At 32.8% G+C, this 23622-nt stretch overlaps 2 protein-coding genes across 3 annotated transcripts; one reads left to right on the top strand and one right to left on the bottom strand.

The window, feature by feature from the left end:
* Nucleotides 1-3659: 3659 nt before the first annotated feature.
* Nucleotides 3660-7694, top strand: LOC133670731 (probable methyltransferase PMT9). Of its 2 annotated transcripts, none has more exons than XM_062091327.1 (8): nt 3660-4079; nt 4313-4477; nt 4576-4758; nt 4852-5446; nt 5859-5971; nt 6083-6303; nt 6754-7082; nt 7357-7694. In XM_062091327.1, the coding sequence occupies exons 1-7, from the start codon at nt 3843-3845 to the stop codon at nt 7067-7069; spliced, it is 1830 nt and encodes a 609-aa protein (XP_061947311.1). In that variant the 5' UTR covers nt 3660-3842; the 3' UTR covers nt 7070-7082; nt 7357-7694. The 2 variants fall into 2 exon arrangements, with proteins under 2 accessions (XP_061947311.1, XP_061947301.1); XM_062091317.1 differs by having other exon boundaries at nt 3661-4079; nt 7349-7694.
* A 12967-nt stretch (nt 7695-20661) lies between these two features.
* On the bottom strand, nt 20662-22550 carry LOC133694490 (uncharacterized). Its single transcript, XM_062116025.1, has 5 exons — nt 22273-22550; nt 22056-22153; nt 21668-21961; nt 21050-21098; nt 20662-20950 (listed from the first exon to the last, which is right to left on the bottom strand). The coding sequence occupies exons 1-5, from the start codon at nt 22506-22508 to the stop codon at nt 20869-20871; spliced, it is 759 nt and encodes a 252-aa protein (XP_061972009.1). The 5' UTR covers nt 22509-22550; the 3' UTR covers nt 20662-20868.
* Between the last annotated feature and the right edge of the window lie 1072 nt (nt 22551-23622).

Genomic DNA, 23622 nt, shown 5'->3' with positions numbered 1-23622 from the left:
GATTGACATGATTTTCCTAGTACAATAACATAATTATCCAATGAATGTGCAATACTCCTAGAAAGGGATTAACTTGGTCTCCTTAGTGCAATAACACAATTATCATAGGAATTTGCAATTGTCATAGGAAGGGATTGACTTGATCTTCCTAGTGCAATAACACAATTATCATATGAATGTGTAATTGTTATAGGAAAGGATTGATTTGGTCTCCATAGTGCAATAACATAATTATTCTAGCAATGTGCAATTCTCTTAGAAAGGGATTGACTTGATCTCTTTAGTGCAATAACATAATTATCCTAATGCAATAATACAAGTATCCTAGGAAAGGATTGACTTAGTCTCCCTAGGATAATAGTTCCATCACTCTCTAAGGGATTAACTTGGTCTCCCTAGTGCAATAACACAATTAACCTAGGAGTGTGTAATTCTTCTAGGAAGGGTTTGACATGGTCTCCCTAGAGTAATAACCCTACCACTTTTCAAAAGATGAACTTGATCTCCTTAAGCTCACCCCCCCTTAGATTTTGCATAGCCACGTAGAAATTTTCTAAATATAGGCTCACTCTTTTTGGGCTCCATATAGCCACTTAGAAATCTTCTAAGTATAGGCTCACCTTTTTCCGGTTCCACCTAGCCACTTAGAAATTTTCTAAATATATGGCTTCCCTCCTAAAAAAATCTTCTAAGTATAGGATTACCCCTCATAGTTTTATTTACCTAATAGAAAATTATTCTAAGTATGAGTTCCTTTATATTTCTCCTTTTACATATTTATAAAATCCTTTTCAACTATGGTGCATACTCTTACACACGGGATCTATAGTATATCACCTGGGGTTTCAATCATAGTTTTGAAACCTGGCCCGGCCTGGCGGGCCGAGTCCGGGCTGGAACCGGGCTAGGTTGAAAAAAAAATAGGGTAAGAAAAAACTTGGTGTAACCCGGCGACTCGGTTGACCTGGCAAGACTCGTTGACTTTTTTTTTACTAAAATAATATCGTTTTGATTTTTTAAAAAAAAAAATTGACCCGACTGACTTAGTGACCTGGTCAAAACCCGGAACCCAGGCCTTGGACCGGGCCGGGTCTGAAAACTATGGTTTCAACCACCTTCTTATATGAAAAAAATTATTAAACTTGTCGTCCCGAGCATTTTTACAAGACTTTGTGTATAAATATCACAAAGACTTAAGGGGCTACTAATGGACCAGAATTTATCATTTTGAGTGTGACTTTGTGGCCCTATGGTCTTATGGCTCTTTGGCCAGGCACCAACACTATAGGTTTGTCACCTTATCAGGCCCAACTCTTATATATACTTGAGTTTAACCATGTGCTAAGCCTAAGGTAATGCAAGTTTAGCAATTTTTCAAATCCAATACACTTGGATTCAACTATGTGCTGAGTTTAAGACAACATGGACTTGACAACTTTCCAAACCCAATACACTTGGGTTCAACCATGTGTTGAGCCCAATGCAATGTAGGCCTGGAAAGTTGTCAGACCTAGTATAGTTAGGTTCAACCAGGGGACACGCCTAGCTCATTTAGACATAACTAAGGAAAGAGCCCAACTCTCTTAGGTTTTGATAAGGGGAAGAACTCAACCCTCATGGGCTCACCTATATTTTGTATCCTACTCTTCCTACTTCTCTAGGTGTATAAAGATATCCGAATGACCTACCATATTTATCCCTCATTGATGTATATGTAAGAGATATTTATCCTTCATTAAATGCTATCAAGACAAAATAACACTTCAGCCCCTCATCTCCATAAAAGGACAAAACTCGTGGGCTATAAATATCTCATAGATCTTTCAAGCTCTTGATTCATAATCTCTCAATTCTCAATATTTTTAGCGTACATATTTTCAGATTATATCTTTTTAAATATCATTGCACTTTGTCTATCTAAAAAGATACTTTCTTAAGCATATGAGAGTTCCTAACTCTATAAAAGGGGACCTTTTGCATGTACCAATCATCAGCTACCTTGGCCTACCAATCCTCAGGTACAAACTACCAGCCACCTTGGCTAGGAAGAATTGATAAGATTACTAGAATCAAGAGATTAATTAATTATTCAACACATAAGCCTTGCTCCTAAGCTACTTGGATTTTAGAATATCATCACTTACCTCTGTTATAATCTTCTGTTAAAATTTCATAAAAAGTAGGAACAAGACTATAAATAGACTAACTACAAACCTTTTTCACTAGTAAAACACCCATTATAATCACGATATTTGTTGGCATCTAACATCAAGATGTCAGGATCTTCTTCAATCCTTGTGAAATTAACATCAATTTTGCTCAAATTGACAATCATACCTCTATTTTAGATTTATCAATGTCACATTATAGACTTGCATAACACCCCAGAAGGCTTGTATCCTTTGAAGTATGTTATCGGGATGGTTGCTAACACTTTGTCCACCATGCAGGTCGATCCAACTCCGATATGAATTGACATAGCTTATTGCGAAAGGATATATGTCATGCTAAAAAACTCTAAAAAAACACATACGCCAAGGTTATAAGAAAAGCTCACAAAATTTATTTTTTATTTGTCAATAGTCTTTTTTTGTAACGAAAAAATATCTATTGCAACCCTTTAAATAAAAAAAATCCTAATAATACTTAATATAAAAATAATAAAATAGAATCCTAGAGTTATCATTAATTTTGTAAATAATCATTAGCCTCGTAAAATAAAAGTAATAAATTCCAAAGAGTTTTAAAATTAAATAAATATTACAATAAAAATAATTAAGCCCAAATTCTTGTGATATACATTTCATTTGAGGTTTCTCTTTCAAAACATCCATGTTAATTAAAAAAAAAGTTGGATTTATAAGTATTTATGATCTAACTATTATTTAGTATTCAATAAAAATAAAATACTTACTATATATGTTTAAAGTGTGTGTATATATATTAAATTATAAAACTATAAATATTATACATATATGTGTGTTTTATATCTATATTGAGGTATGCATATATATCATATTATATAAAAAATCATAAATATTCTACAAATATATTTATATGATATAAATATATATTTTTGGTTAGGTTTGGATGAGTTTTAAGTTAGATCGGATAATATTCATATTTTATTTATTATTCATTAGGTAAGATAATTATAAAAAAAATATATATATTTTTATGTCGTATTGGTATCCTTCGAGTTCATATTAAATTGTTATTCCTATAAAGAGATCTTAATCTAATTCTAAATCTATAAACTCATTTTTAGTTTCCCGAACTTATAAATTTTCTTAATTAAGTTTCAAATATATTTTTTTAAAAAAAATTCTTAATCAAGTCTTTAGTTAATGTTTATCAATATTATTATCAAAATCTCTTAAATCAATGCGTTTTAGTGCATAAATATACATATTAGATAGAAAATGTTAATGTTCATTAATTTTTCCATCAAATGTTTTTTCAAAAGGACACTATTTTAGTGTATAAAAATATGAAAAGTAGGCTTAAACTATGAAAGAAATTGATAAAAGATACAACATTTGGGACTTAATTGATAAAATTTATAACTTTGGGATATAATCGAAAATGCATATATAGGTTTGGGAATAAATTGAGGTTTTCCCTTGGATAATACTAAAGAAGAAGTAGAGGAGCAAAACAAGAATCTTTGAAGACCGCACGTCACAACACAAGGTTGAAGCAGTCAGTCAGTCAGTCAGTCAGTCCACTCGTATGTCCGGTTTTCTTGCTTTCTTTAAACCCCGCGAAAATCTCCTCCACTGTTAAAAATCTCTCCTCTCCTTGACGGACTGAATTCGACGGCTCTGATATTTTCTTCAGAAATGAAGCAAAAAAGCGAAAAGCTTTACACTGCCAAGCAAATAACCTCTGCTCTGATCGCCTTCATTTTTCTTCTGGGCTTGCTCTGTCTGTACTATGGATCTTCTTTTGTTCCTGCTCTCTCCAGATCTGACGGCGAACATGACGGCACGGATCCTGTTCTCGGCGGGAATATCCGGGATTTTGATGATTTGTTTGAGGACCAAGAACATAACCCAGAAGTCCCCAAAAGCATTCCCGTATGTTTTCCCCATTAATTACTAACAAATATGAACTGGGTTTTGATTGATTTTGTGTTTAAGCATTGTTTTGTTAGTATTAAATTGTGCCCAAGTATGTTTTTTCCTTCTTAGCATTTTGTTAATATTTAATTGTGTCAAAGTATGCATTTTTGTTTTTGTAAGTTTGTGAAAGTAATGATTTTTAGATCAACTTATTTGTTATTTTTGTGTGTTTTGGTCGGCTATTACAGATCTGTGATATAAAACACTCAGAGTTGATACCATGTTTGGATAGAAACCTTATCTACCAATTGAAATTGAAGCCAAATTTGACTTTAATGGAGCATTATGAAAGGCATTGCCCCCCTTCGGAGCGGCGTTTTAATTGTCTTATACCACCTCCTATTGGTTACAAGGTTTGTGAGAGTGTTCTTGCTGGTGTATGTGTTTGTTTAATTTTTGCTTTGCAGTTAGTTTTGATTTGGACGAAATCAATCAATTTTTAGAATTCCAGATCCCTATAAGGTGGCCGGAGAGTAGAGATGAGGTTTGGAAAGCAAATATACCTCATACACATCTCGCGCAAGAGAAGTCGGATCAGAATTGGATGGTAGTGAATGGGGAGAAGATAAATTTTCCTGGTGGAGGAACCCATTTTCATGATGGAGCAAATAAGTACATTGTTTCTCTTGCTAGGGTAATACAATATCTTGATCTTCTGTTTTGTTCGCTTAAATGTGTTATAAAGTGAGTCTAACCAAGCTTATGTTTTATTTTTTTGCTGGTACAGATGCTTAAATTTCCCAATGATAAACTTCACAATGGTGGGAATATCCGAAATGTTCTTGACGTTGGTTGTGGAGTTGCAAGTTTTGGAGCTTATCTTCTTTCCCACAGCATTATAGCTATGTCCATTGCACCTAATGATGTACATGAGAATCAAATACAGTTTGCGCTGGAGAGAGGGATTCCTTCAACTCTTGGTGTCTTAGGCACTAAAAGACTTCCTTATCCAAGTAGATCATTTGAACTGGCTCACTGTTCTCGATGCCGTATTGATTGGCTCCAGAGAGATGGAATCCTCTTGTTAGAACTTGATAGATTACTAAGACCTGGAGGGTATTTTGCCTACTCCTCTCCTGAAGCCTATGCACTTGATCCAGAAAATCGAAGGATCTGGAATGCAATGCATGACCTTTTAAGAAGAATGTGTTGGAGGGTTGCTGTGAAGAAAGATCAGACTGTTATTTGGCAAAAACCATTGGGTAATGGCTGTTACTTGAAGAGGGATCCTGGGACGCAGCCCCCGCTATGCAGTACTGGTGATGACCCAGATGCAACTTGGAATGTGCACATGAAGGCCTGCATAGCCCCCTACTCAGCAAGTAAGTAGCAATAGAGTGTACATTTACAGAGCAGAAGTCACTGGATTTGTTTTGCTGATACTCTCATCTTTGGTGGAATTGCTAACTTTGTTTGGATACTGGGAATTCAGATCAACATACACATATAATTTAAAACATTATACTCTATTACTGGGCCATATGACGTAATATAACCAGATAAAGAAAGAAAAGTCGATATCCTTGACTGGGTTGAAGTATGGATGCATTTTGAGAATAGATTCTTTGGTTTGCACCTAATACCTGAAAAATGACTATGAAAATGCTGTTTATTGCTCTTTTTTTTTTTTAATGACCTTGTTAAGAGTCTAATTTACTTGTCACTGTTTTTAAGCCTTTTTAACATTTCAGTTAATCTTTTTTCCAGTTTCTTAAACTTGCCATTTATCCACAGAGATGCACAAGGAAAGAGGAAGCGGGCTAGTTCCTTGGCCAAAGAGGCTTACTGCAGCACCCCCTCGGTTGGAAGACATTGGTGTCAGTCCTGAACAATTCCATGAAGACACTGTAGGTTTTTCAAGTTTATAGCATTGCAGAAAAATGATATATATTGCTCCCCCCCTCCCTCGTTTTTACTATTATGATACCCTTCAACAAATAAATATTCCTGTGGTGCAGAACATTTGGCAATTTAGAGTGAATGAGTACTGGAAGCAGATGAAATCTGTTGTACGGAAGAATTACTTCAGAAATGTCATGGATATGAACTCAAACCTTGGGGGTTTTGGTGCTGCTCTTAAAGATACAGATGTCTGGGTGATGAACGTTGCTCCAGTCAACATGTCTGCTAGATTGAAGATCATTTACGATCGTGGCTTAATTGGAACAGTTCATGATTGGTATGCATTTAACCAACCTTATATATATATCTCTTGAGGCTCACCTTGGTATTAGAGCTCATTTTCTGTTCATGTGTCATAGATAAAATATTAATGGTCTTGTCTGAAGAAACTCCAATCGCCTGTCTGGGTGATGATATGAATTCTAATGGGACAGCATAACAGAGACTCACTCTTAACTTTCTCCCACTGTATGTTGCTGTCTTGGTAGCTCAAGTAGGAGGACTGCTTTAATTAGGATTTGAAAAGGATTTTGCATTGATCATCCATATAATTATCTAGATACCATGTTCATCCATGATTGCTTTCTGCTAATGAATTTCTCTATGGTGCACTTGAACAAATAAATGGTGTTTAACTACTGTATAGTGCTCCTCTTCTTCCAAGCTCTCTCATTTGTGCCACTCTTGTTTTCGAGTTTCTAAATGACTCACATAATATAATTTATAGGTGTGAAGCATTTTCTACATACCCACGTACATACGATCTTCTTCATGCCTGGGGAGTATTTTCTGAGATTCAGGAGCATGGGTGTGGTGTGGAGGATCTATTAATTGAAATGGATCGGATTCTAAGGCCTGATGGGTTTGTAATAATAAGAGACAAGCCCTTAATTATAAACTATATCCGAAAATTTGTGACCGCCTTAAAGTGGGATCGTTGGTTATCAGAGGTTGAACCAAGGAGTGATGCTCTCACCTTGAGTGAAGAACGAGTTTTGATTGCAAGAAAGAAGTTATGGAGTGAAGGGATTTCAGCAATGTGAGCATGATGACAAGGTGATGCTCTTATCAATTCTTTTTCTTGAAGGACATGCCAGTCAGTTAGGTTGTGTTCATTTTGTATTCCTTGTGAAATTTGAATTTCAATGTTAATCCAGTTAGCTAAAATATTGTGTGTAGAGTAGCATACTCAAGACTAACAAATTGTTTTTCAATTGCGTTGAGTAGTTTTGCAAAAGATAACAGGGAATCTTCTCTCTGCAAATTTGGTTTTCTTATCCAATTGATCAATACAATGTTGATGTATTTGTGTTCCTTTGAAGGTGTTCAGCTACATGTTTGGAAGTTTCTAACCACCCAAGAACGTATAGGAAGCCAGGCCCTGTGTTGTGTCATCATTTTTAGAGTAAGATTCTCTATCGGCTGCAATGGAGACGAAACCACGAGACAGATGATATATTGGTAGAATATCCCAGCACACAGGAGACAACACAGCTTTGGAGTAGTTCCATACTCCCATGGGAGAAAAAGGAGAAACCACAATCTTTCATGAACTATTAAAACTAGGAGATGATGTTCTGTATTTATTCAAATGTCACTACTAAACATCACAGCTAACCTTTGGAACTTTTATCCCTCAATATTTTGCATCAACTCTTTCCGCTTTGATTCCTTTTCTTTAAACCTTCATTGCTTAATGATTTATCTTTCAGTGTTTTTGCATAGAAAAATAGTAGCCCACAAATTACATGATCGTTGCCTTGATTTGAGACCTTTGTGGAGCAGGCAAACCTGATTTTCTTTTACTTGCTATATGACGTGCGAAGTAAAAGAAAAATCTGAGAACAAAAAGCGCAAAAAAAAAAAAAAAACTTGTGTTAACCTATGAAACTTGCAAATCATTTCATTGGAAGTATTAAATATGAAAAAATCATGAAGATTAATTTTTATTGGAAACATGAAATATTGAATGGTGAAAGAAAAAAGATCATACAAAAAGGTTCTAAAAAAAAAAAATAATAAAAGCAAAAAAAAAATGTGAATTCACTTAAATTAACTCGTCAAACTCACATGTTAGGTCATGAAATTAGGATAATTCTATCAAAAAAAAAAAAAACATAAAACCATGAAGCCTATTTTACAGATAATAATAATAATAATAATAATAATAATAATAATAGTAATAATAATAAATCAATGTCATGTAATGAGATAAAAAAAAAATAAAAAAAAAATGATGTGAACCCATGACCTAGGCCTTTTAAATGGAAACACCAAACCTGGAAAAAGTATGAAAATTAAATTTCAATAAATTAAATGTCAAATGATGAAATTGAAAAAATAAAATCAATTAAAAAAGATTCAAAAGAAAAAATAATAATTAAAATAATGAGGATCAAATTTGAAAAAAACATTAGAGGATAAATAATTTTGAATTGAAGAGCTAAATTGAAAAAAAATCAATTTCATAAAAGAATCAAAGAAGAAACTACCAAAGAGAATGATGATAAAATCTAAAAAGTAAATTTTTTTATTAAATAATGAAATTGAAAATGCTTGAAAGTTTACAAAAAAGGTAAGGAACAAATGAAAAAAAAAAGGAATCATGACTAAATTTAAAAAATTCTAAAATGAAAAGCCTAGATTGAAGGATATAATTGAAAAACAAATAAAAAAAAATACAAAAAAACCAAGAACAAAAATGAAACAAGTAAAAGAATGGGGATTGATACTCGAATATACCCGACCAAGGGAACTGCTCTGAAATTTTAAAAAAGAAGGATTAAATTTGAAAAATCAAAAAACAAAAAGTCTAGATTAAAGGATAAAATTGAAAATAAAATAAAAAAACTAATAAAAAGCCAAAAATCAAAATCAAATAATTAAAAGAATGAGGACAAATACTCAAATATACCTAACCAAAAGGACTACTGTGAAATTTAAAATGCTAGGTGCGAATCTCGAGGGAGAAGAGAGAGAAAAAAAGCACCAGAGATAATCTGTCTATCAAAACCAAACACGCACCATTTATTAAGAAAAAAGATGTCGTGAGGAATCAAATGACACGAAGAAAGAAAGTTTTTAACCTCTATATGATGACAAACACATCGCTGAAGCGACACAGCTTCTCTCATGCCCTTGACATGTTGTTTTTAATGTTTTTTTAATTATTGTGAAAGGATAATTTACCCACATGAAAGCCATATACGCCTAAGTCTTGAAACACAAGCCCATACACTTGGTTTCTTTTTTTAATTTCTTAATAGGATAGACGACACAATTATCATTTGTCCCATTTGTTTTTTTTAATTGGTGGATGACATGTCGTTTGCTTGGGTAGATGATGTGTTATTTTTTATGGTCACTAAAAAATTAGGTTCCAAGTTTTAAAACCCCCTAAAAACCTGTATTTCAACCACTCGTTTACCTAAAAACATGAAAACAAATCCTATAACCCTCTATAATCTTGTTTTTAGCAACAAAACACATTCTAATCGGTCTAAAAATTTAAAATCCAATAAAAAAAACTTTCTAAGTTTCGATATGTTTTCTTTGGCATCATTAAAGGAAAAAACTACCACCATTAAGTTTCCATCTCAAAACGGAATCCATAGATATCAAAATCACAGTTATAGATGGTTGGAATTGGTTACTAAAAAACTTCCTATCTCCTCAAATCTTTTTGCTAACTTTCTTAAGACTTAGGGATTGAATGCAAGAAAAAATAAGTTTGGGATAAAAAAAAATCCAAAATCAAAAGGGACTAAATAAGGAAAAAAATTAAATTGATGGACCAAAGTGTAGATTTACACTCCTTTTGAACAAAAAATAGAAAACAATGTTGCTAATTATTTTCAAAGTCAAATTTGATCCATGTTTTTTTAATCTTAGCCCCTTTAACAATTCTAAACTTTCTAATGCAAAATTACAATGCTACTAAATTTTAAAACAATCCTCGACACCTATGGTAGGCATAAACTCAAAAAATAAAATAGAACAAAAAAACCTAGGATAAAATCAAAGTAATTTTAAAAAACCAAATTGAAAGAATCTTTATTTGGAGGATATAAAAAAAAATAAATCTAAGGACCAAGAAGGAAGTCAAGCATTGCATTGCTTATAAATAGAAAAATATGAGAGGATGAACAGGGATAACAATAAAATGCTGACCTAAATTAGTTTCCTTGTTAATAATAATGTTAATTAATGTTAATGTTTCTTTTGAATATATTATCCTAATTCTTACTTCAATTACGTTTTATTTATTTGTATATTTTAATTTCTTGATGTTGAAAGTATATTTGTTCAGGTGTTGCTGGAGGGATTGCATTTAGAAAAACAACTGTGAGTAATATGATCATTTCTTAGCTCCATGATTGACGTGTTGTTCTTGTCAATCAAATAAAATTTGTGTTTAATTTTAACTAGGTCAATTATTTAAATGATATTTGAGATCAAACAAAATGAGTAATTTGTTTGTTTTCATTTATACGATTCATTTCATCACTCTCTAAGTGATGATACATTGTTAAAAGTTCAAGATAATAACTTTGATCATCCTGACAAGTATTCTTATTTGTTTGTCTTTGCAACTTCTTTCTGATCAAATTTTAAGGTTCATTGATATTTGTTAATGCTTGTAGAATTCCAAGATTTTATATTGTGTTTGCTTCCTAGATGCCTTCCATCCAAACTTCTCCTTTCATGTATGGAGAGACTAAACATACCAAATTATGATTTTAAGACCTATAAAATAATTGAATTAGGAAGTAAGATTCTTGGAATTTTGGTGTGAGTGCTTTAAAAGTAACATCAAGAAAATTCTTAACCCCACAATCATATCTCATAAGTAAATAATTTTGTCTCTTGATCTTTAAAATGATTATACAGAACATTGATTTTTGTTTTGTGCCTAGATTCATGACATTGATGAGTGTGATTTTTCTTCTGGGCTCATACCTACTTGTTTTGGTTAATCACAGGTTAACCCTTCAGACATCATTATTTTAGAAGGAATTCTAGCTCTTCATGATTCTCATGTTCGTGATCTAATGAACATAAATATCTTTGTTAACATAAGTTCTATTTTATTTAAATATTTTTATTGATTTCATTGTTAAGAAAGCAAGAAATTGTGCAAAGGATGATGACTCCAAACACTTTTAGATTGGAAAGATTTTGAATATCCTTTGTTTATGATGGACCATGTATAAATTGATCTTTGACATCAAAGAAGAAAGTTGAATTGATTGTATAGTTTCTGATGGATTAGTGCATTCCATATTAAAATTCTTTTCCTTTTAAGGTCCATGGCTAAAAGGACTAAAAAAAATAAGGCTCAAGATAAAGGCCAAACAAGAAGTCAAAACTCGTGAAAAGAGGGTATGACAGCACACGAGACCCATCTTCCTTGGGCTTGGTTACGCGTGAGGCCCAAGTGCCTGTGAATCTAGGCAAGATGCCAAACTCAAATCCCTCGGGTTTGGCTACGTGATAAGCCCAAGTGCTTGTGGGTCTAACAAGATGTCAAACCCAACATCCTTCGACCTAGGATTACTTCAGATCCAAACACCCAATATAAGAATCTAGGATCATCATCTCCCTACACTTTAGTCGTGCAAAATATTCCCCTAAGATTCATCCATACGTCAATCAATATTATGTTAATTACAAGAATTGATCTCATTGACATTTATATCATGTGCAAAATGATATAGGACCGCTTTCTATAGGCACATGGTATTCCCATTAACATTAATGTTGTGTAATGAGAAACTTACATCAACATTAATGTTGATGCAAGAGTCTCCCTCCCTACTTGGATATAAAAAAGGAAAAGACTTATGACCCCTCAAATAAGAGGAAGAAAGTTCAAACTACAAAGGTTATAAGTACTCTCTGAACAACCTAGGTAAAAGGTTCACAATCTTCACTCTCTTATAACGTATTTTCAGCATTTATCATACATGAACTAAGAACAAACATTCTTGTTCTTAGAATTTAATGCTCATTTACTACAACTCTTAATTAAAAAGTCATTAACTTAATCATCATATGGTTCTTAAATTTCTCTAAAAGAAACTGTTTTGTAGGAATCTGGACCTTTGCCACCAACCCTCTACAACTTTAGTTATGGAGAATAAAAGATTAACATGAATATGTGATAATCCATTATCCAAACATTCAAAAACTCAAGATTCGTGACATACTGAATTCTGGAGCATTATTATTATCAATAACAGCAAATACCTGAAGGATAAGGTTAGCAAAATACTAATTTAGCAACAATAAACACAAGGACCAAATGGTGATAAATTCATGAATCTTTAAAGATTCCCTTACACACCATTTATTATATGATCAATTTTGATAATGTAGTACAAAATCTGAGTAGCTTGGGGGTAAGGCTTATATCATGGATAATTGATTAATCTCTTGATTTTGACAATCTGATTTGTTCTCTCTAGCCAAGTTGGCTTGAGATAAATGTTTGATACTTGTAAAAAGTCTCCTTTAATGAATTTGGACTCTTTAATGATTAAGTTAATGATTTATTTTAGAGAAAATGCAATAATATTATAGAGAGATACTTTGGAAATAAATTTGTAGTATACAATGAATATTTCAAACCTCTTATGGTTTAAGGATTCATGGTCTATTTAAAGCACATAAGTCTCTTATGGAGAAAAGGGGTTAAAACGTAGTATTGCTTTGATAGTTTTAATGAGAAAAAATATCTCTGACATATGTATTAACGATGATGGAAATATAATGGGCCTTTAGAGGACTTTTACACACTATCTCTTACACAATATTAATATTAGTGGAAATATGATGGGTTCTTAGAAGACTTTTATACACCTAACAGTGTAGGGAGAGTAGAATCTAAAATGTAGTTGTGCCCATGAGACTAGGCTTTTCCTCTAGGCTGAACTCAAAGGAGTTGGGTCCTTCCCCTGGCTAAGCCCAAGGGAGAGTGAGTCATTCCTTTGGCTGAGTTTAAGGAAGGTGATTTTTTTGGGCCTATTAAATCTGGATTTATTAGTAGCCTCCCAAGTCCTTGTGATATTTTCACGTAAAGACTTGTAAAAGTACCCAATATGACGAGTTTGTTAAGTTTTTTTGTATGAGAAATGAGGTGAAAACCTTAGTTAATATACCAGATATAAACATTTCTCATATATTACCCATGCACACAAATGAGTTTGAAAAAAAGATTTTCTAGGAGGCTGAGATGAAACTATAAAGGAATCTATACTTAGAAATGTTTTTTAATCGGTGGAGAAATCCAATGAGAGTAAATCTATATTTAGAAAATTTTCTAAGAAATTGAGAGAAATGAATTCCTATCGACATCCACACTTAGAAAATTTCCAAGGGGCAAAAAGGAACCCATGTCGAAGTCCGTACTTGAAAACAATTCTAAGGAGTAAGGGGAACCCAAAGAGAGTGAGGTGAAACCATAGAGGAATCCATACTCAGAAAATTTTTGTAATAAGTGGGGAAACCCAATAAAGATAAGCCTATATTTAGAAAGTTTTCTAAGAGGCTGAGAGGAACCCGTAGAGGGTAGGGCCCGTGCTTAGAAAACTTCCATGTGGATGAGGGGAACCAAATGAGAGTGAGCGTATACTTAGAAAATATTCTAAGAAGCTGAGGGGAGTGAATCTCTATCGACGCTAATATTTAGAAAATTTCTAAAAGACATAAGAGATGTATCCATGTCGATGCTTATACTTAAAAAAATTTCTAAGAGGTAGAGGGGAACCCAAGAAGGGTGATGTTATTGCACTAAAGAGACCAATTCAGTCCATTTCTTAGAGAGTTATTGTATTTTTTAAGAGTTCGAGGCTTGTGGCCTCCCTAACGATAATATGGGGCATGAGACCCCCCCAACCAAAAAGAGAGACTAAACCTAAGAGTGAGAGATTCAAGCTCATCCCTATAAATATCATAAGGTCTAGGAGCCTATCTGAAGAGAGTTGAGTTAGTTCTTTGGGTTCTAGTTAGCCTTGGTGGTATATATTTGACCATATGATAGGGGTTCTATTGATTTGTTAAGGTTGGTCATCTCAGGCTATCATAGAGGGTGAAGTTATCACACTAGAAAGAACCTCTTCTAAGAAGATTGTGCAACCGCACAAGGGATAACCCCTTACAAGGAGATTATGCAATCGCACTAGAAAAAACATCTTCCAAGGATATTTTGCAAAAGTCTAGAAGCTCCCATCAAAGATTTATTGATAGAAAGCGTATCTCAGATAAATGATTATTTTAATTTAAAAATAAACTTACTTCTTGATATGAATTGTTTTACTCTAGGGAGCTCTTTGATCCATTTCTTGAAGAGTGATGCTATTGCATTAGGAAGACACTTGGTCAATCCTTTCCAAGGGTGAGGATGTCATTGATGCCTAGATTTGCTAAGGTAGCAAAACTTGATTTTGCTCTTAAGCAGCTAACACAACTTGGGTGGTGGGTTACACTTGATTGATGAGTTGTTGGAAGTCTGAATGGGAAAAAATACTTGTTGTAATAGGTAGATCCGTCAAGCGTTGCAACCCATGTGTGTCATTGAATGACTTGGAAATGTCATTAGAAAGAAACCAATGGTTTTTTTAACAGTTTCCATAGACGACACTAATAATGATGTCATAAAAAATCTGAGTAGTATGGGGGCAAGATTTATGTCTTGGATAATTAGTTAAAATCTTGGTTCTGACAATCTGATCCATTCTTTCTAGCCAAGGTGGCTGGAGGCGGGTGTTTGATACATGTAAAAGGTCCTCTTTGGTGAATTTTGGGACTTTTCGATAATTAAGTCAATGACAAAAATACAATAACATAATAGAGAGATACTCTGGAAATAAATATGCATTAAAAAATAAAGATTATGAACCTCTTTTGGCTAAAGGATTCATGGTCTATTTATAGCCCATGAGTCTCTTTATAAAGATGAGGGGCTAAAATATAATATTGTCCTGATAGTTTTAATGAAGGAAAATATCATTGACATATGTATTAATGAGAGAAAATATCTCTGATATATGTATTAAAATTGAAGAAAATATAATGGGCTCTTAGAGGAATTTTATACACTTAGAGGTGTAAGGAGAGTAGGATTCAAAAATGTAGTTGTGCCCACGGGACTAGGCTCTTCCAGAGCTCAAAAGAGGTGGGTCCTTTCCTTAGTTGAGCTTAGGGGAAGTGGTTTTTTTGACGGGTTTTGAACCTATTAAATTTAGGTTTATCAAATCTCAAACCTGTTCACGTTATAACCTTGTCATACTTCTAAAGATATTGTGAAACAAGTTTCTCTCTTGGTACAACTTATATGTTCCTAAGACAACTATGGGCTTTGTTTTTTGAAATTAAAAACATGCATACAATCAAATTTCTTTTGACATAAGTGTTGACTTCGTGTTACTTGTGATGAGTAATTTCCAAGTAACAGTGATTTCATTTTATTACAAGGTTGAATGCTTCTCCCTAACCAGAGAATTTAGTATAATAGTTATAATATATTATATAATCTTCTTTTGCAAGGTTGATATCATATTCTTTTGTATTTCTTATTTAGAGAAATTCAATAAATATACAGATTTTCTTCGAGTAAACATGCAAGAAATATGATATGTAAGGTAGGCTATGTAATCAGAAGAAAAACTATAGACATAATACATATTTTGAACAAGGATCAGACATTTTATACCACAGGTGCTTATTGTATATAACACATGTTCATCTGTTTGATTCCAAGAATGGTCACCTATAAATAACCATCAACAATAATTTCACCATGCAGATTCTGACCTTTGACTTGCATGGAGAATTCGATGTGATATTGTTGAAAAAGGGAGGAATATCAAGAACATGTTTGACCAAGTCTGTGAAGTTCATTGATTGCCTGAAATTTCAATTGCTAGATTCAATCCAACTTACATAATCTTTGCTAAATGAAGTTCCTTGGTCATTCTGACTTGAAACAAGTTTTAAGTAGTTCTTGGAAGACTTTATCCTGTTTTTTATTCACTTGCAGCTTACATGTTGATGTTTGTATTTCCAGTCAAACAATTACTATTCCACTAGTTTGAGTATTATGGGTTTTGGATATTCCTCTTACCTGTTAGTTGCATATGATTTGCAGTACGCTTGATAAGTGAAGCTAAGTTTTGAAGAGTTTATACCATAGTTATTAAACCCGGATCAGCCTGACAGTTCGACCCAGGGGCTGGACCGGTTCGGGTTTGTCAAAAGACCGGTCAGTGCAACGACCCAGCCAAACCCGACCGACCCGGCAGGTCAACCCATGACCCGAGCGAGACCCGGCCAAGACAGGGTTTTTTTTTTTAAAAAATGTGGGATTTGAAACCCATTGATATATATACTCTATGTTTTCAAGAAAAAAATTATATTTTTTAAATGTGAGATAAAAAATTTTTGATTTAAATACTTCAACTTAAAAGGATAATATAGTATCTTTTTAATGTTGAATTTGAAATCCATTAGTATATATACTCTATGTTCCCAAGAAAAAAATTATATTTTTTCAATGTGGTATGAAAACTCATTAATATATATACTCTATGTTCCTCATTAATATATATACTCTATATTCCCAAGAAAAAATTATCTTTTTTCAATGTGGGATGGAAACTCATTAATATATATACTCTATGTTTCTAAGAAAAAAATTATATTTTTTCAATGTGGGATTTGAAATACATTAGTATATATACTCTATATTCACAGGAAAAAAACTATGTTTTTTCAATGTGAGATTGGAAACTCATTAGTATATATACTCTATGTTCCCAAGAAAAAAAATTATCTTTTTTCAATGTGGGATTTGAAACACATTAGTATATATACTCTATATTCCCAAGAAAAAAAAATTATCTTTTTTCAATGTGGGATTTGAAACACATTAGTATATATACTCTATGTTCACAAGAAAAAAGCTATGTTTTTTCAATGTGGAATAAGAAACTTTTTTGGTTTAAATACTTTAACTTAAAAGCTTAATATAATATCTTTTTAATGTAGGATAAAAAACTTTTTAAAATATTCTTTTAAACTTCATTATTTACAATATGTATAGCCTATATTTATATGGATTTTTTCTTAATTTTTTCATATAAAATATTAAAACTTTAACTTTTTTAATTTTTCTGGGTTGACCCATAAAACCTGAGACCCGGCCTTTGGTCGGGTCAACCCCCGGACTGGGTTTGATAACTATGGTTTATACTGCCTTAAAAAAACATATGTCGATGTTATAATCCCCCCAGGGAGGAGATAATGATGTCACATTCAACTTGATAGGACAACATATCCATGCAAAGCTTAGCCAGCATCATATATGTAAAATATATCAAAATCTTTATGTTATACACTCAACATTTCAGGTAATACTGTTAACTTGATTTTACTATTGTAATTTCTTCAGTAACCTTTCTTTTTGTAACAAAGTTTTGAATAATTTCTTCATAATTTCTTAATTTGAATTCTCACAATCTTAAGTGTGAGAGGAAAAGGAGAATTATCTAGATGCAAGGAATGCACACATTTGTACTTGATGTTGAAACAAGAAAGCATAGTCTAGGTCATGGGGTTGATCTCGGATCCCCTATTCTCCAATGGAGTCTTGAACTTGCACGTTCTCCAAGTTTTATAGGGCCTCTTATTAATTCACCAGAGATTGATCTTGGATATCTCACCTCTCTAATGTAGTCTCGAACTGGCACCACTCTCTAGTTGAGGGCTCTCATGTCTTATGTCATCCAACGAAGGTCACATCCTAGGAACTTTTCTAAGCCCTTTATGGTTCCCTTCCAAATACTTGTAAAGTTTTTTAAACATGATGCACACCCCTATACACGGGCTCTTTAGTTTATTACCTAGGGTTTCAACCTCTCTTCTCATATGAAGAAATTTCAATGAACTCATCATAGTAATCGGGTATTTTTACAAATCTTTGCAGATTAATACCACAAATACTTGGGGGGTTATTGTTGAATCAAAATAAAATGAACTCAAAATCCTTTTTAGGATTAGGCTACCACGGTTAAGCCCAATTGCTACCAAAATGCATGGGCTCAAGCATGGTGGCCCGAGCCCATATCAAGTGTGCTATCACGCCCAACAAGGTTGGGTGTGAGACCTTAATAGGCATGTCATGCCCAGTAAAAGTTAAGAGTGTTGGTCACACCAACACCTATTATTAGGTCTAAGCATGACACTTAGATCGATTTAATTAGGGTGTTGGACATGCCAACATCTAATTTCTTAGGGTGTTGGCCATACCCCCCCAGCACCATGATAGGCTCGAGCACGTGCCTCTAGTCCAACACTCAACTTTGAGACCTCACACATGTCCTTTTGTATTTTATACTGATTTAATATGTATTATTTTGAATAGAATACAACTCAAAATATCACAATGATGAAATTACATTTTAACCTCTTCTCTCAATAAAAAAAAAAATACTCATAAGCTATAAATATATCATGAATCCTTCAAGCTAAAGGTTCACAATCTCTTTATTCTTAACACTTTCAACATATATATTTTCAGAGTCCATCTCTCTAAAATATCATTTTACTTTCTCTTGTTCCTCTTTTTCTTGTTTTTTTATGAGATCTCATATGTGATACTTAGGCTCCGTTTGTTTGCAGGAAAGTTGTTTCCTTTTGGAAAGTGAATTTCCGGGAAAAGTGAATTCCTGGAAAGTGAATTCTGGAAAAGTATTTTCCGATGTTTGGTAATGTTATGGAAAATGAACTGGAAAACACTTTCCAGTGTTTGGTTATGTTATGGAAAATGAACTGGAAAATAACTTATTAATGAATTAATTTTTTTTTCAAGTTTATCTAATATATATAAAATATTTAATCACTTACAATAAAAAAAATAAAATCTAAAAAGTATAATGATGAATTTTTTTATTATATCTTATATTCATATATAGCTTATTTTATAAAATATAATTATATATATCATATAATATTATAGAGATATAACCTTGTGAAATTTTTCATAAATAAAACCTATTATTTTTTTTTCAATTTTATGCCTGCCATTCACTTCTTGGCAAATGATACATTTGAGTTTCTGTTTACACTCTAATTGATTCGTCTTATGGCTGAAATCAGTTAAAGTTGTGTTTCTTCCTCCTCAGGGTAGCGTTCAGTTACAGATTGCAGTAACAACCTTCAAAGTTTTATCTGTTCTGATGAATGGAGTTGTGAATTCCTGTCAACGGGAAAGGATAGAGAAGGTGAGACTGAAACCAAAGAAGATGAAGCTCCATTTTTTTCTCAAATGAGAAAGACTGGATTTTCTGCATAACTATATCTGCTGGCAGTGCACGTTTTGTCAACAAAGAAAAGGAAAGAGTTTTTCTTAGAATAAGAAAAGGAAAACACTTTCCTGCCATAAAGCCTCTTTTTTTTCTTTGATTGGAATTCAGTTTCCTTGACCAACTTTTCTTATATTTACCAAACATGGAAAAGTAGGGAAAATAGTTTCCAAGAATTCATTTTTTTGAAAACAAACAAGGCATTATGAAGAACAACTTATTGGGATGAGGAAGTTTTGTTTAAGAAATGATAGATAATAAACCTCTTCAAGTTAAGAAAGATAAAAGAAAATATATTATTGTATATTATTATGTATACAACAAGATTGATGCTAGATTTGAGGGTTATTAAAAAGATTTTGGATGTAAATTCCTCAAGTGTGGTTGTTTAAGAATTTGTATCTAATAAAAAATTTTAATTACAATCCTTAAAAATCTTGAAATCAAAAAGAAAAAAAAAAACACTACATGCGTTTGTTTTTTAGGTAGCTTTTATTTTTTGAGGTAGTTTTTGTGATTATGATTTTAAAAAAATAAATTTAAAAAAACTTTGGTTATGTTTGATTAGTTGGATTTAGGTACATGTTTGGTAATAATTATGGTTAAGGTTTATATACAGCAAAAAACATGTATAAAATATTTAGTTATGATTGCTTTTCAAAAGTACTTTTTACTTGGAAATGTATTAAAATAATTTTTTTTATTTTTAAAAAATTATTTTTGATATCAGCGCATCAAAATGATCTGAAAATACAAAAAAAAAATTAATTTGAAGTAAAGAAAAAAATAAAAAAATTTCAAATTTTGAAAAAAATCCTTTTGAAACGCAAAAACAAGCAGAGTTTTATAAAACTCGGTTAAAAAAACATGTAAAAACTGCATTTCAAACTCAATTTTTTTATGGATCCCACAGTATAAAACATAGTTTGGTGTATTGCCAAACACCAACTGTGTTTTTTACATTGCAAACACAAAATCATATGCAAAACAAACACACCCTACTTGTACCAGTGGAATTTACCATGCTCTAGAGAAATGTGAAGGCTACTGGAAATGAAACACTACGGCAGTTGCTAATCAGGGGAAGAATACTCCACAACTGAAACAAAACAATTTGATGCAATATTGTCATGAGGTGGCGTTTACAGGAAAAATGCATCCTCTTTCTCTTCAGAGGAGAAATGTTTGGTTTTGTGAAACGGAGAAAAAAACACACAGACACGCCCCTAAGTCAGTAGAATGTTCATCATTGCTAGATTTAAAACAAACGGCAATCAAACAAAACTTCAAAGTGATTTTCATATAATTTACTAGACAAAAAAACCAATCGCAAGGAAAATCTTTAAGGTGGATACCAATTTGGAGACATCGAGTTCTCTAGTTCCTAACACTGACTTACTTTTTGACATTGCAAACTGGTAACAGTCCAAATACTTTGTTTTACAATCTCTCAGAAGTGAGGACACATGTATTTGAGCCGATCAACTTGCAGGGTCCTTCTTGCTCTTCTTCTTTCTAGAAGCATAGCTGCTGGGTCCAATTTCAATTGACATTCTCTTAGCCCTGCAAAACAGAACGAAGAAGAAATGTTCTCTAAATAAAGCCAACATGAAGAAGAAAATGAAGTTCCAAGAAAGTACAGGAACACAGAAAAAAACATACCGCGTAGAGAGCTCTTTTGATTCCTCGCCATTATCTTCGACTGCATCATCTGTGAAAATATAATCAAATTAAAGAGAATACAAATGTAGCTCTACGTAAGTTTGCTAACTCAACATCAAGGCAGAACTGAAATGTTGTTTCGCAACCATTTAAATCAAGATTATTTGGCTTCCCTCGAAAAGAAGAAGTATGCAAGCAATATTCTTTCAAAAGAGCACGCAGAAGGAATAGAAGCGAAAGACATCATTATCAAAGTAAACTTTGATGAAGCTACCGCGCAAGTTGCCAAGGTTAAGCAAAATAATTGACAGCATAAAATCGAGCTAGTGCCATCACTTGAACACATCTCACCATGTAACAAATCACTACTGTACTATATATGCTGTTGCTGTCACTGTATTAAAGCTAGTCTGAGTTTGTGCTAAGCTAAGAACTGTGGTTATACCATCAGGGTAACTCGTCAATGTCTGGAAAAAATCATTTCCTAAACCTAGGTATGTTCACCATCATTCTGATCTTTTACATTTCTGTCCCAAAAATTGCTTCATTGCTTGCATAAAAACCATAGAAAGCAGAATCAAAACACTAAACAACTCATACTTTTTTTTTGCAACACACCTGCTGGATTTTCTTCCTGGCTTTCGTGCTCGGACTCCGCATCAGAACCCCACCGATCTCCTCCATCGTCAAAGTCCCAGCGTTCTCCAGCAGGTGGAATCCAGAAATCAGTTTCTTCCAAATCACTGTCCTTATCAGAAGAATCCCTTACTTGAGAAATAATTTCCTCAACCTTGTTTTGCTTCTTCTTATTCTTTTTCTTTTTCTTAGCACCATCCTGGCTCGACTTCAATTCTTCCTCAACTTCCTCCGCTACCAGTCCATTGGATTCCAATTTCTCCATTTCCTTTTGCTCTGTCCACAACAATCATTTCTTCAAATCTTAAAAAGAAACACGAGCCAATACTTGTGCAAAATTACAGTACAATTTTTTTTAAAAAAAACAAACCTAATTTGTTAAGAAACCTCTTCCCATTGATGTGCTTCCAAATATGTTCCTCAGACTTGTTGACAGTATCCCCAGTTAATTTACATATCAACTTTGAACTAAAAAACAAACGTAAAAACAAAATTTTATTACATAAATTAACGTTAAATATCCAAATGGGTTACTAGAAAAACAAAAACCCAGAAAAGAAAAGGTGTAGTTAAGGTTAGAAAAGTACCGAGAGAGAGGGTCCTGCTTGAACATGTTGAGAGGGGGTTTGTTGTTGGCTAGAGCAAAGTCTATCAGACCCAAACGGCAGCGTTTACTGTGTGAATAGGATTCTTTGTCTTTGGCTAACACTTCGTGTCCACTCTCAAGGCACTTGAACCTGCCATTTTCGAGCTGTGTGAAGGTAGGTGAGCCCAACAAGTTGCTCCCTTCCTTCGTCTCCATCTTCGTGCTCTCTTCACTCATCGCCGCCTTTCAGTAGAAATATCAAAAACAAGTCGAGCTGTTTTCTTTTCTTTTGCTTTTAAATCTGATAGCTGACGCGTCGTTTTTTATTTATTGCTTCAGAAAGAAAACCGGCATGTCGTATGCACTCCGTTCTTCAAACATTAGACTTGCTCTTGCCTAAATTAATTAAATTAAATTATTAAAAGAAAACTAAAAGATCCGGTGGTTTTTCTATAACCACACTCACAATGCACCGTTGAGTGTAACAGAGCATTGTGAGGTTTTTTTTTTATTATTTTATTTTATTTGATTAAATTTTTTTCTAATTTAGATTCGAGCTTGGTTTATTTTGGCCGGCTTGATTTGAATACTCGTGATATTAGAGAATAAATATAACTCTAAATTAAATTTAGATAGCTTAGGAATCAAAATATAAAAATGATTGGTACGTACAACAAACACGTCAATGTGTTGAGAAGATTATTGTGTTGTGGTGGCTTATGTGACTTCCTTCTTAGCTTCTAAAGCAATCTTAAATGATATTGGTGGAATCTTCTTAGTGATGGCATCTTTACGAGGCAATGTGTGTTGGTGTTAGAATTCCAATGTAGTTCTAGCGATTTATTTATTTATTTTTTCTCTCTCTCTCATTAGTTTTTGTTTCTGACTCTCTCTAAAATAGAAAAAAAAAAGTTATTAGTTTTTATATTAAATATAATTTTTATTTTTTTGATTGTTGTTTTTAGCAACAATTATTTTTTAAATTCATAATTTAATATTAAATTGATTAGAAATTGAGTTTTTTAATTTTTATTGTTTGCTTTTCACGGAACTATCCTGGTCTCATAACCTATGTTGTAGATTTGGAAGGTTTATCTAAGTTTACTTGAGTCATTTGTTTTTTGTTAATTGATTTTTTTATCTCATCTTTTACCATTGAATTTGTTGGAAATTGGGTTTAATAATATTTTTTATTAGGTTATTAAGGTCTTAAACCCAGAGTCGCGGATTAGGTAGGTTAATCTAAGTTGACAAAAATTATTATTTGTTCCTTCAATATTAGTTTGGTTGTGAATTGGGCATTGTAATTTTTTTATTTTCTCTTTAAGGATATCCTATTTTCACAACATGG

Source organism: Populus nigra, chromosome 1 (assembly GCF_951802175.1).
Source record: "Populus nigra chromosome 1, ddPopNigr1.1, whole genome shotgun sequence".
NCBI classification, from domain to species: Eukaryota; Viridiplantae; Streptophyta; class Magnoliopsida; order Malpighiales; family Salicaceae; genus Populus; species Populus nigra.
The sequence above is the reverse complement of the archived record's forward strand: the minus strand, read 5'-3'. Positions and strand labels throughout refer to the sequence as shown.